Consider the following 13,798-nt stretch of genomic DNA (forward strand, 5'->3'; position numbering starts at 1 on the left):
TTATGTGACGTGTGGATACCCTCTATCCCTCAAACTCCTTCATGTCTCCAGCCCTGGGAAACGGGGCTGGGGGGGGTTTAATTAGTTTTATTTCCTATTTTGTTTTTAAAGTTGCATGTCAGAGAATTTGGCACTGGCCCGTGTTCCTGCATTAACAGCCCCGGAGCCTGGCATTTGCTGTCTGTATCTAGAGGGCAGGTACAGTCCAGGCAAGGGCGCTAATCTCCTCCTGCCTGTGTACCGCCGAGCTCTGCCCTGGGCAAACTGTCCATAATGGAGCAGATTCAATACAACTTGATCCCCAGGCTTTCTGCTGGGACCGCCAACAAAGGGGGGGGGGGGGGGGCGGTGTGTGTGCTAAGGGCTGATGGCTTTCCTAAGTCATGGTCAGGCAGTGGGCTGGGATCCAGGTGACCTTGGGCAAGTCACTCCATCCACTTTGTGCCTATAAAATGCGGTAGGCTGCCCCGAGGGGTAGTGAGGCTAAACTCACTCCTGCCTGAGAGGTGATCGTCTGCCGTGGGGAAGAAGCCAGTTAAGCGCTTGGAGAGCTGGCTCGGACTCAGCGCTCTCAGTTGTTGTTCAATGCAGAGGTTCCTGGGCCTGCAATATGCAGCAGGTCGGCCGGCCCATAACGGCCTGGTCCAGCCTGGGAAGCTACAAGATGCAATGAGCCCAACCAGAGCCCCGAGTGGCTTGCTCACGACTACCGTGCCCCGGGAACGGCAACGGCGCGTTTGTGGTCTGCGATGCAGTGAGCCGCAACCAGGCCGGAAATACACCCCCGGGCCTTGCAAACGGACCCGACCCGCAGGCTGTTGAAATCAACGATGGCTTTGCCAGGGAGCCGAATGAGGCTCCCTGCTACAATGCCTGGGCAGGGGGATGGAGTTCCTGACGGGACCAGCTGCAGTGTTTCAGTGTAGACGCCCTGTGGCGCTGGGAGCAGCTCTTCCGGCAGCATCAGTGCAGGCAACCCACCTCCCCGAGAGGCGAGAGGGAGGCTAATGGAAGAATTCTTCTTTCGACCTAGCGCTGTCTGCACCAGCGGGTAGGTTGGCTTAACTGCGCTGCTCTGGTAGGTAAAAGTTCCCATTGTAGACCAGCCCTCGGTTTCCAGGCTGGTGAGGGAATTAAGACCCTTAACTTCACTTTTCAATATCTGTTTGCTTAATTGACACCTATTTATCCTGCCACAAACATTCCCACCCTTCTCTGGCAGTTCACACGCACACCAGAATCCTAGCCCTTCCTCTAGCAGAGTTGTGGTAACAGCTAGAGGCTCCAACCTAGATCAGTGGCCAAGTGTGCTAGGTGCTGCACAGACAATGGCCCAGATCCTCAAGGGTATTGAGGCACCTAACTCCCACTGCAGTGAAGTGCCCAAATCATGGAGTCATAGAAGATCAGGGTTGGGAGGGACCTCAGGAGGTCACCTAAGCACGACCAACCGCAACTAGACCACCCCAGCCAGGGCTTTGTCAAGCCAGGCCTTAAAAACCTCTAAGGATGGAGGTTTCACCATCTTCCTAGGTAACTCCCTAGGTAAACAGAGGCAGGTCTGGGCCACAGTGCTTAAAATGGGGGGGAGGGGAGAGAGGGGATCAAAAATCTCCCCCCCCCAAATCTGAACGCTGAGCTGGGTTGTGCAATTTAAGCTCTCTTTCTAAAGCTGTTGCTCCCAGATTAGGATAGAATCCCTCGTGTTGCTCAGACCGCTGTAAGCAAAGCAGCCCCATAGTAAGAGACAGTCCCTGCATTGCAGGGTGGACAGTCTAAATAAATGAAAGGAAACTGAGGCACGCAGAGATGTGACTTGCCCCAGGGCAGCGGCAGAGCCGGGACTAGGACCCAGGGGGTCCCAACTCCCATTCCAATGACCTAACCCTTAATCAGCACAGCCTGTCCTGCTGCAAGGAAACGCAGCCCTTCAGAGGGGGCAGAGCGGGGTCAGAACTTTCCCAGCACCACCAAACACTGGGGGATCTGGGCTTGGGGTCCTTGGACCGCGCCTGTCACCGTAGTAGTGGAGAACCATCCAGCTGTGTCTTAAACAACAGCGATCCCGTGGGGGTTCATTTCCTCTCCCGGCTGGGGTTACAGCCCTTGCACGGACCTTCCAGATCATGCACCAGTCCACGCTCCCCACATCATTCCAGACACCTGAAGTGGAGGTGTATTGGGTGTATTCTCCCCGCTGCAGATCCTGGGGCCAAACCCCGCTCCAGCCACTCGCCTAGGGTGGTTAGAAGCTTGCCGAGTCCGCGCCACCCTCGGTCTTTGATCCTGTGCAAACCTCACTGCAGCTCCTGGCAGGAAATGCAGGATCAGCCCCCGGTTTTTCTTTTTTATTTGCATGGCCTTTTTCAGAAGACACTGCCCCTCATCCCAGCAGGGAGGAGAAGTTCAGCAGCAAGAACGGGGAGAAAGATAGTTTTCTAGCCAAGCTCTGAAAGGAGGGAGCGAGGCTGAGGCAGAGGGATAACGGGATGCAGAGGAGAAGGCTCTCTCACCCGCTCTGGGACTAGGCGATGGGAGGGAAATACACAATGGTGCTGTTAAGGGAAGCTAGACAAAGGGGCAAAGTTCCCTCCGCCTCCTCCACACCGACATCTCAATTCTCCAGCCAAGAAATCCCAAGCAAAAAACGTGAACCTGTTGCTTTTCCTTCTTGCTGTCAGAGGGCTCCCTGAACCTTTACTCCAAGCAGCAGGAAGGGTGGAAAAGGCCCATCCGGCTCGCCATCCTGCCCACATCGGACATTTGTTCACGGCTGGCCCATTCTTTGGAAGCGCTCTGCAGATTTATAAGTGACTCCACCTTGCTGTCTGCTTATTAGTGGCATGATGAAGGCAGGTGGCATGGGCTGAAGTGAACTCCCAGGATTGGGGGCAGGATGCCTGGATTCTCTAACCACTAGACCACCTTCAGTGGAAAGAGAGGGGGAGACTGGGAATCAAGATGCCAGTGTTTTATTCCCAAGGAAGATGATCTAGTGGGTGAGAGCAACAGAACCTGGTCATTCAGACTCCTGGGTTCTCTTCCCAGCTCTGGGAGGGAAATGCGGTCTAGTGGTTAAAGCAGACTAAGAGTCTATCCTAGCTCTGCTACTGTGTGAGCAAGGGCAATTCACTTCCCTTCCCAACACCACTCTTTGTGCCTCAGTTTCCCCTTGTGTCAAATGAGGATTTGTGAAGTGCTTTGAGATGAGTAAAAGCAAGAAGCTAGGAGTATAGTTTAAGAGCTCTCCTGAGCTGCTTGGCTGATACCAAGTACCACACGCTGCAGGGGGTAAGCTGCACTTTATCATTCCCAAAGGAGACAGGCAGGAGAAGCGCATGCTAATATATTTTTAAGGAGGAGCCCTGATACCTGGCCAAGCTCCAGTCTGGATAATTCTGTTCTGCCCGCTTAAACGCTGCCAGAGGCTTTAATGGAATAGGGTTTCCTTCTTCACTTTCTACCCTAAACAGGTTTAGTGGCGCTGTTATACGAGACCAGAGTGCCCCTCCTCAGAGGTGGCTGCATTTTAGCACTCTCTATTTGCATGTGGCTCTGCCCAGCACCCAGATGCTTGGGAGACCCACAGGGATGACAGTTTTGACCTCAAGCTTCCTGCGCTGCTGTTGTTCTGATGCATCCCCTGCTTTTAATCCCAGCATGCCACAAGCCCTCTCCTCCCGAAGACACGTATGAGGTTAGCACAGGGGCCAGGGATTCCTGGGTTCTATTCCTGGTTTGGTCACTCTTGGCCACGACGAGTCACATTCCCCTCCACAGCCTCAGTTTCCTCATCTACAAAATGGGGTAATACTCCAACCCCCCAGGGTGCCGTGGGGACGTCTTCTCAAGTCCTTGGAAGATGCTATGGGCACATTAATGGATTGATTTAGAAGATTGCTTTAATAGATATTTCCCCCTCTGCAGAGGGTGGGGGGAATTTCTGCTGGGAATTGGTAGCGCTCCAGGGTTCCTAGAAAGGAAAACCAGGGCTAGTGGGTTTGTAAAAATGCTCCTAGGTTTTGAACTAACAGATCAATGCAAAAAAAATAATAATAATTGCTCAGCGATTTCTGGAATAAGATCTAACGCACCAGCCAGGGCTGTAGACATGCGGGTCCGACTCCCCGGCATAGCAATAATCATCATCCTTCCCTCTTACAGAGAGCATCTCCTCTGCAGAGCTCACCGTGCTTTACAAAGGTGATTAGTATCATCATCCCCATTGTACATGGGGAAACTGAGGCCCAGGGCAGTGACATGACTTGCCCAAGGTCACCCAGTAGGGCGGCGGCAGAGCCAGGACTCGAACCCAGCTCTCTCGCGTCCAAGTCTGCTGCGGTACCCACTAGGCAAGATGATAGAAGAGAGCAGGACCTTACCCTCTGCATACAGTTCTGCACACATGTGTGTATCTATGTGGACATATGTCTATACATGTGCACCTGTGTGTCCATAGGCATACACGTCCTCAGCGTGTGTGTTTATATCTACATGCAAGCACTTGTGGGTCTTATACTTAAGTGTGCGGGCATGTGCTTATAATTCTACCGCGTGTGCACGGGGCCATGCTCATGTTTGCACGTGTGTCTCAGCGTGTACACCTGTGTACACGTGCGAGAGAGAGAGAGGTTGTCCCACACTGCCATTAGACGCCAGCACCCTCCCGCCGATTGCATTGTGACTTTCGCCCCCGTCCTTCGAAGTCTGCCCCCCCCTCTGCCATGCTGACTGTCTTTGCCCTTCACAGTCCCAGCCCTCCCAGCCCCAAGGCCCTAGCGGCGCTGACTCAGCACAGGGAGAGCCAGGGGAGGGGGAAGGCAAGCCTCCTGCCCGCTCTAGCCCATGGACCATCGCCAGGCCGGATCTCACAAATCCCCAGGAAAGCCTGACCTTATTAGGATGTGCAATGTGACAGCACCCAGGGCCCCCCGCCCCCGAGATCGGGACCCCATTGTGCCAGAAGCTGTATATGAGCACAAGACAGCTGCTGCCCTGAAGGGCTTACAAGCTATGTAAGACAGACACAGGGTGGGAGGGGAAACTGAGGTGTGGAAGGACTGGGACTTGCCCAAGGTCACCCTGTACGTCAGTGGCAGAGCTGCGAACAGAACCCAGATGCAGTCACGCCCCCGCTAAAGCCTCTTGATGCTGCCAGGTGTAATGAAACCTTTGTGTAAATGAAAGCCAGACCCCACATACCCACACGTGGGTGGCTGAAGTTGAGAATTACCCCTGCCTGGTTTCCCTTGGGAGCAGAGCACCCACAGCTCCCCTTGACTTCTATCAGGATTGTGGGTGTGCAACATGCCCAGAAAGTGTGTGTCATGTTCCCCCCCACCTTGTGGCCACCTGGAGGATAACAGCCTACTGCTGCAACCAGTAAATGAGAGTGCTTCCGTTAGCTCAAAGGATCTGTGCTGGGCGGGTGAAAGTCTCGGGTTCAGGCCTTGCCGGCGATGCAGGCAGGGGAGCTGTGACAGGCGTTCAGCATCCCTGAAACATCAGTCGGCTTAGCCACATTCAGGCACCTACATTAGGTGGAGCCGTGGCCGAAGCAACTTGATCAGGGTCACAGAGCCAGGGACAGAATCCAGGGCCCTGACCCTCAATTACACTATTACCCTCCACGGCCCCTTCTGCTGCTTCGGCAAGGGGCCAAAAGTGCCACCGTGAGAATCCACCTTGTCCCAAGGGCCACTGGCCTACAAGCCCTATTTCCAACCTCCTGTACAGGGGGTGGACTGGAGTCTTGGCCAGAGCACATGGCCCTATGAGTATTCTCCGTTTCCTGGGGGGCCCAAGGCAGGCAAAGTGCAAGTTACAGCAGCCCCTGGGCTGCTCTAAGTGACACCAGGGTCCAGGCAGAGCCCGCGGATACAGGGACACAAACCAGCCACTTTTATGCCTTGTCCTTCCCCGTCTCTCAGAGGGCCAGCTGCCGATGAGGCCGCTGCTCTGACACGGGGAGGTAGTGTGGTCTAGTGGGCAGAGCACGGGACGGCGAGTCCCATGGCCTGGGTCCGTTCTCAGCTCTGCCCCGACTTGCTGCGTAATCTTGGGCACATTCGTTCACGTCTGCCTGCCTCAGTTTCCCTCCCCGCCCTGTCTCCATTTAGACAGTGAGCGCTCTGAGGCAGGAACGGGCTCTGTCTCTGTGCAGCAGTGAGCAGCGATCCTGTACAGGCTCGCGCTTCTAGGCACCATTCTAATAGTAACATTGCCTGGGTGCTCGCCCCTGGACCACTGCTACCTCCAGGCCTCCATTTCAGAACGGAAAACTCGTCCGAGTGCTCTCGGCCGCCGCCCGCACCCTCCCTCCTTCCTTCCCTCCCTACGTCCCAGCGGATTTATTCCTCTTCCACAAAACTCCTCCCTGGCTCCGGCCCATCACGCCTGACCTGGCAGCCCTGCTCTGCGACCTGGAGCTCAGCCGCGTCCCCTCCACATCCGGTATCTCAGCCACTGACCCGGCGCTGCAGCTGCCAGCTTGCAAAGCGTGGGCCTTCAGCCAGCCGGATCGTAGCCCCTGGGAGCTTTGCTCTCCTCCACCGAAAGCAATTCGAGGGAAAGGAAGAAAGTGTAGCTGGAGCTGCCAAGTGGGGACCCCCCCCACCTCCCTCTATGCCCCATCTGGAACAGAGAGTTTCAGTCTCGTCCCCTGGGGGGGTAATCAACGAGCCCTAAGTCACTGGCTCGAGAAGCTGCCCCCCTCTCCCCCGGCCCATTTCCGCTCTTTTAGGCTGCTGCCAAGTTTTTCTTGCCATCCAGACGGCTCCCGGGTGCTGCCATCCCACTCTGCCCCTCCGCATAGCTCCCCCCTTTCTGCACCTCCAGCCAGGCATGCCCACCCCTGTCTCTTCCCCGCCGCACCAGCGCAGGGGAACTAGCGCTGGAGAGACAGTGGGGCCTAGCAGATAGAGCAGGAGAGTGGGACCCAGGAGAGCTGGGTTCCCACCCCAGCTCTTCCTGCTGGGTGACTGCAGCCAAGTCACGTCCCTGCTCTGTGCCTCAGTTTCCCCATCTGTAAGAGGAGAATGAAACTGACCTCCTTGGGCACGTATTTTTAGTCTGCAGCTGAAAGGCGCTTGATGAGAACCAGCTATTATCACGGTTCAGCGGGCCACAAAGAATGGACCCCGCCCCCAGCTGACACGACGCTTTTAGAGTCCCCCCCCTTGGTGGTATGGAACGCATCCTCCCCCACGTGCTTCAGTATGAGTTTGTCTGTGCCCCAGCCAGAAGCGAGTCTCCCACCCCAGGGGATAAGACTGCGGGCTTGAGTGCAGGTGGCTACCCCGATCGCCTCTGCCGGTGCTGCGACGGGCACGCTGCTCTTTCCAGTGTGCCGGCATGTGGCCTGCTAACAACCGGCTATCTACCTGACCTGGGCAGCTGGCTGCCGGCTGCCACCTAGACATCCTCGCTGGTGTGGTGACAAGCTGTCAAGGACAGCGGGTGGAAAAAATTCTCCCGCCGGGGGGGGGGGAACGTGCAGCTGGGAAAGGCTTTTTCTGCTAAATTGAAGCTTTCCGGGGGAAATGGGCTGATGGCGACAAGTTTTCCTCAAAATTGAAATCTGAAAGCGTCTCGATGAGGCCAGAATGGAACGTTTTGATTTTTCCTTTGGAGATGGCTTCTTGGTTTTAAATAGGGATTTTACTTTCTATTCTCCTGAGAGAGGCGAGGTCAGGGAGACGTCCCGTTGGCAGCCCCGCAGGGTGGATTCGTATAAAAAAAGCCCCTCCCTTTGGCACTGGGCAATCGGGGTTTTAAGGTGGAAGGCGTGCTTCGAAAATACCCTGGAAGCGCACCGCAGGCTGCCTGGAAATCACGCGCCGGTCGCCGCAAAGCGGGCGGCGCTTTTTCCTTGCGAGAGCATTCCGAGCATCTGTCCTCGTCAAGCGGGTTTGGGCGTGCGCGGGCATGCACGCGCCCTCTCCTCCATGCAGGCGCGTGCAAGGAGCACGGGGCGGTAGTGTGCGCACGCATGATTTTGCACACGCGTGTGCATATTGGGGGGGGAGGGGTGAGACAAAATGGTGGGACTCTACAGGAAGGACTGCCCTGCCTCTTTGGAAGCATGCCAGGGCCTCGGATGAGCTGCTGACTCATTCTACAGCCCAGAGTCCAGCAAAGCCATCTCTCTGTACCTCTCTGCCTCTGCTTTCCCGCAGGCTGAGAAGGCACCTTGTGATGGGGGATGACTAACCATCACGTGGCTCGGGAGGTGAAGGGGGAGTAGGAGGCACATGGGGATCAGAGCAGGTGACCCTCCGACAAGGGGACAAGCTGCTGGGAAGAAGGAGCAGGTTGGGGACGGGGGGCTGAGCAAACAAGCGTCTCCGAGGAGATGGCAAACCGGAGGACAATCTCGTGTAGTCCTGTTGTGATGGGGAGAGAAAAATAAAAATAAATTCAACTCGGCACCAATGCTTTCGATCAGCCCCTTTCTAGGGTTCAAGCAATCTCGAGAGCAAATCATTCAAGCTGCGGTGGCGCCTTGGGAACAGGGGTAAAAAAAAAAATTCGTCCAACAAAGTCCTTCTAGTTTCATAGGTTTAAAGCAAACCAGTCCTGGTGTGACTGGACTGATCCCACGAGCTGCCCGCTGGGGTTGAATCTGAGCCATGGCTGCAGGGCGACCGGGCTTTGTATTTTTATTCTCTCTCTGTCCAGAGCAGTGATCGTGAATTCCAATTGACCCATAGAGAACAACAAAAGCCTCAACTTGGCTGTAGCGCCATTAAGTTTGTAAAGAAAGGGGAAAGCTGGGAGGGGAGCGCGGCGTTCAGGGATCCCTCCGTGCTTACAAGAGATCTTGTTTATTCTATGTCCGGGTCCAAATGGCTCTGTGTAACAAGAGTCGCACAGTGTATGGCCCAGTCTCTGTCTGGGAAGCTCAGTCCTGAAAAGCAGTCTCCAGTAGTGTTGGTTTGTGCGTGCACATGACGAAATCGACATTTCCCGGCGTTACCAATAAAAATCTAACCCTTGCAAGCCAACTCAACTTATCAAACTGCATCGAGTTACAGCCGTCTTCCCTTATTCCACCACGCGGATGGTCTTCAGAAAGGGCAAAGAGTGTCACTTCTGAGTCTAAAGACCTCAGGGGTTTAAATGGCGCAAGAATCCCCAGATGACAAACTCCTATCAAGGCAAGAGCAACAGACAACAACCCAACAGATCTTCCGGTACTTCCCAGGCAATGCTGGGCTTCTTCCTTTGTGTCTGAGTGGCTGCTACAAGTAGAAATGTTGGCGATCTCATGGGGGCTTTTCCCTTCAACTCCTATGGCACGTCTTCACTGCAATTGGAAGCGGGATGGCAGCATGCGCACACATGCTGGAGGCAGCTTTAATCTAGCTAGCTCAGGGACCAAAAGCAGGGCGTGGCAAAGTCTGACCCTGCCAGGGAGCCTGGGTTGGGGTGCAGTAGGGTTCGCCTACCTGGAGAAATTGACCGGTAGAGCCATTCCAGCAGAGCCCCCCAAGTTAGCCCTTCTGTATGTACCTCACATCTAAGATACTGATCTGATCACTTCTCAAGCTGCAGTGCATTTATCTTCTAAACAGCCCAGTGAGGTAGGGCTGTGCTGTGATTCCCATTTACAGTGGGCCTCAGTTTCCACAGAGAGACTAAGTAACCTACCCAAGGTCACCCAGGGAGTCTGTGGCAGAGCAGAAAATAGGATCCAAGCCTCCTGAGCCCCAGGCTAGCACTCTAACCACTGCACCGGGCTTCCCTCCCCCATGGGCTGCAGCAAGTGACACAGATTGCTGACCACCGATGTTTGTCTGAAGGGGGGGGGGGGGGGGAAAATCACACGGCAAAGCCAGCATTCGCCTTCTGAAAACGTCTTTAAGATTTATTCATTGGCAGCAGCGGGGGTGATGGGGAAGCCTCTTTGTGCCAAGCGGGATTGAGAAAAGGCCGAGGATATAATAAGCTTTTTGGTCCGAGCTCAGCATTCACAGCCTGCGAGCAGCGAAACGCCAGCGTGAGCAGAATGTCAAAGACGGACCATCTTGTGCCTGCCTCTCCCCTCCCCCCACCCCCATCTTCGTACATCGTTGTGAAATCCTTTTGCAGCTTCTCTAACTAATCAATGACCCCCCCCCCCCCCACGGTTCTAGCAGACCATCTGGGGCAAACGGGGTAAACGCACACTATTAAATCGTAATCCCGACGTCACCAAAAATAACACCCAGTTCAAATCCAGCCACCCTGTCCTCACTAAATTAGAGGTTTTCTGCACAGTTTCCAGGAAGCCAGGAGCTTTTGGCTTCCTTTGGCAGAGCTCTACCAAAGGCCAGTCACTCTGGGGCACGGAGTAGGTTTGGGCCAGAACCAAACCCCTGGATCTACGTGCCCTTCCCCCCACCCTGCTGTGTTTGCAAAGTGCTTTGGGATCCTTTGGAATGGAAGGTGCTTCGTAAATACGAACGATTTTAACATTAGCAGCAGGGAAAAGTGTTTAAAGAAAGAAAACTACAGCTCTGAGCAATTCATTTCTTAGCCTCTTTGAAACTCTTTTTAGTTAGACGTAGAAGGGAGGAAAGTTAAGGGAGCAGCCTCCGTGAACTCTCACATATGCAGAGAGAGACAGAAGAAACCCAGCCAACCCTGTGTTTCTTTCACGGGTGACATTTCTCCCTGTAGCGGGTGGTTTGCAGAGACATTGCAATTACCCCTCAGCGGCTATCGCACGGTGCGAAAAATAAAAGAGTGATTCGGACTCCAGCAGCATTGGGCGCTGTTAGTTGGTGGGCTGGGATGCAGTTACTGCCCCAGGGAGAAAGGAGGGAGGGGTGAAAAGACAAACACCTTGATTCGTGTAAGCCATGAGAGGAGGGAAATGAGGAAGGGGTGGAAATCTCTCTCTTTGCATCTCTTTCCAGACATAAAGATCCATCTGTGAGGGAAGGGGAATGTCATTATGGGATCTAGTCATCCATCTCTCTCCCTCTCTCCCCGTCCATCCATCCATGTTCTCCTCTATCCATACATAGATCCTTCTTTCTAGATCTATTTAACCTCTGCTCGATCTGTCCATCTCTCTCTCTGTCCTTGCTGCTGGCATTCTCGGTCTCATTACAGCCACAGTATCCTTCGCTCTCTTTAGTCGTTTAGTGCTAGGGGCACAGGATAAAAGCTGTAATGGGTGATTGCAAATCTTTTCAGGACCGTGGGGTCTTTCTAACGGGGGAGTGGAAGGGTTGGGGTCTCTTTAGCCCCGTTTAACTCATCTTGTATATATTTTTTCTCCCTCCCAGGCGAAGCGACGATGGACTCCATGCTGCTGCTCTGGGTATTTGCCCGCCTTGCTTTTACAGAGGCGTTTGTCTCGGAGGACAGCACAGGTAACTTAGACAAACATCCTAGCTGGTCAACAGGCAGGCTTGCGATGGCTGCGGCTTGAAATCGGTTCAAAGCGGATAGGAGAGGCCGTAGGGTCTAGTGCCATAAGGCATTAGCCTGCCCCTCTAGAGACTGAGGTTCTAGTCCCAGGTCAGCCTCTGACCGTGGGTCAGTAGCTTCCCCATGGTCTGTCTCGTCTACCTGATTTCACGGCAGGGACGTCTCTTACTATAGGTACGGGCAGCATCCTGCACAGCGAAGCCCGGATCTTGGTTTGAGCCTGTAGGCCAGCGAGTCCCAACTGTTTTCCCTGCATGGCCCCATGTTCAGATGTGTTGTTTCCCCACTATCCCAGACAGCACGGAAGACGACGCCATTTTGCTTTACATTTTTATTTGACATTTGGCATGACCTCACACACAGACGGTGCGTGCGAGCTCACGCCGCAAGGAGGGTGCCATTTTGTAGTGCAAAATAGCTTCCCCCGTGCGACGTGCCCTCGTGCGTACGGTGCGTGTGAGGTCACACTGTGCGGAGGAGGCCGTTTGGGAGCTGCTGCTCTAGGCATGGCTGTAACACGATTATAGATGGGGCTAGTAGCATCACCTCTCAGTATGGTTGTCCAACACGTCCCATGATACCACCCTGTTTTCAGCTGCTTTTAAATTTTGCCAAACTTAAATGGGCTGAAAGGGGCCTGCCTCAGGCTTTTTTTTGTTGGTTTGTTTTGAAAACTTTAGCTAAAATAGCTCAACGAGGCCAGGAACAGCCCTGCTGTCTCGCCCCACGTTACAGAGTCTGGTGAACCTTTCTTTGACCAGCTTTAGCACCCCTGGACATGACATTTGGCAGGGCGTGGCCTCTGCATCCAGGATGTGCCTTTTGCAATCCCGGTGAAAATCCACCCAAATTTGACCAAGTCATAAAAGTCTCTGGGGGGGCAAAGGGGAGTTTGCACATGCCATGCAGAGACTTGGAATCACAGAAACGTTGGGCTGGAAGAGACCGTGAGAGGTCACCAAGTCCAGCGCCCGGCACTGAGGCAGGACCCAGTCAATAGACCAGCCCTGACTGGTGTTTGTCCATCCTCTCCTTAAAAGCCTCCAATGGCGGGGATTGGAAGCCGGTTCCAGAGCGTAACGATCTTAAAAGTTAGAAAGTTTTTCCTAATATCTCACCTCAATCTCCCTTGCTACAGATTAAACCCCTTATTTGATGGCCATTCTCTTTATAACAGCCCTTAATTTATTTGAAGGCTGTTCCCAGGTTTCCCGCGCACCTGCTTTTCTCGAGACTAAACATGCCCAGGTTTTTTTGTTTAAATCTTTCCTCCTACGTCAGGTTTGGTTTGTTCTCCTCTTGCCTCTGTCCACATCTTTCCTAACTGCACACAATACTCCAGCGGAGGTCTCCCCAGTGCTGAGCAGAGCGGGACAATTCCCTCCTGTGTCTTACCTACGACGCCTGGTCAGACACTCCCGAAATGATATTAGCCTTTCACAACTGCGGCCTGTTGCCAGCTCATCCAGGTTGTGAGCCACTAGAACCCCCCCACGCCTTCCCAGCAATGCGGCCACCACACCAGCTAGTCCCCATTTTGTAGCGGGTCTTAGATTTCCGTGTTAAATTCCCTGAAGATCTGGACTGAGCGAGCTCCGGTCTGGGACTGAGTAACCATTTCCCCACAATTACAGCGGCAGGTGCTGGCCCCTGAACAGAAAGCAGGCGACCCGTCTGCCCTGGGCTTGCAATGACCTCCCTGTTGGGCCCATGCGAAGGAAACCTCGTTAAGCTCGCAAAGCCAAGCCCTCAAGAGTTAGGAAAGGTCAGAAAACGGCCCCCTTGGTCCTAGGCATTGTGAGACAATCTGTAATGACACGATCACATGCCCCTTCCCTCAGGCAGCACCCGGGAGGGAGGGTGCCCTGGAGACACACAGAGGCTGGTCTGCAGGACCCCGGCTTTGTTCAGTGCAACGCTGGGAAGTGCGCAGAGGCGGAGGCAGGGGATTGCAGGAAGAGAGAGGAGGGGCTCCTGGTTAAAGCAGTTGAATGCTGCCCTGCAGGGCTGGAGAGTCCTGCTAAAAACCTGTAGGCCAGTGTCTCATATCGGGTCGTCAGCCTGGACGCGGTAGTCCTAGCCCCTTTAGTACTACGCTTTACTCCTCCCATCCTGCCAGGCAGGGGTAAAAGGGGAACCCAGCCCCCCAGGGTCCAGCCCACAGCCCTGGTAAGCAGATGGAGTCTGTCATTTCTTACAAACCCTCACCTGGGCGGTGCCCTACCTTGTCCTGTTGGCAGACATCTCGCCCAGAGCTGCATTCTCCAAACCTCCTTCCTTGGAGCGTCCGGTCTTTGGGTAATTTCCTCCCAGGTTGTTGCTGAGACACTTTCTCAATAGAGCTCCCTAGTTTCTCTGGCAGCCAGCCTCCTAGGTC

The 13,798-nt window shown here is 54.3% G+C and overlaps 1 protein-coding gene across 1 annotated transcript in view; it reads left to right on the forward strand.

The window, feature by feature from the left end:
• The window catches only part of BCAN (brevican), a 45,949-nt gene that overhangs the window by 861 nt on the left and 31,290 nt on the right, over window positions 1-13,798 (forward strand). The window contains exon 2 of the mRNA XM_067569379.1: window positions 11,277-11,363. Coding sequence (XP_067425480.1) covers window positions 11,288-11,363 — 76 coding nt within the window. The 5' untranslated portion in view covers window positions 11,277-11,287. The remainder of the gene's footprint in view (window positions 1-11,276; window positions 11,364-13,798) is intronic.

Source organism: Emydura macquarii, unplaced genomic scaffold (assembly GCF_026122565.2).
Source record: "Emydura macquarii macquarii isolate MOO-44397 ecotype Brisbane River unplaced genomic scaffold, CSIRO-AGI_Emac_v2 contig_2924, whole genome shotgun sequence".
NCBI lineage: Eukaryota > Metazoa > Chordata > Testudines > Chelidae > Emydura > Emydura macquarii.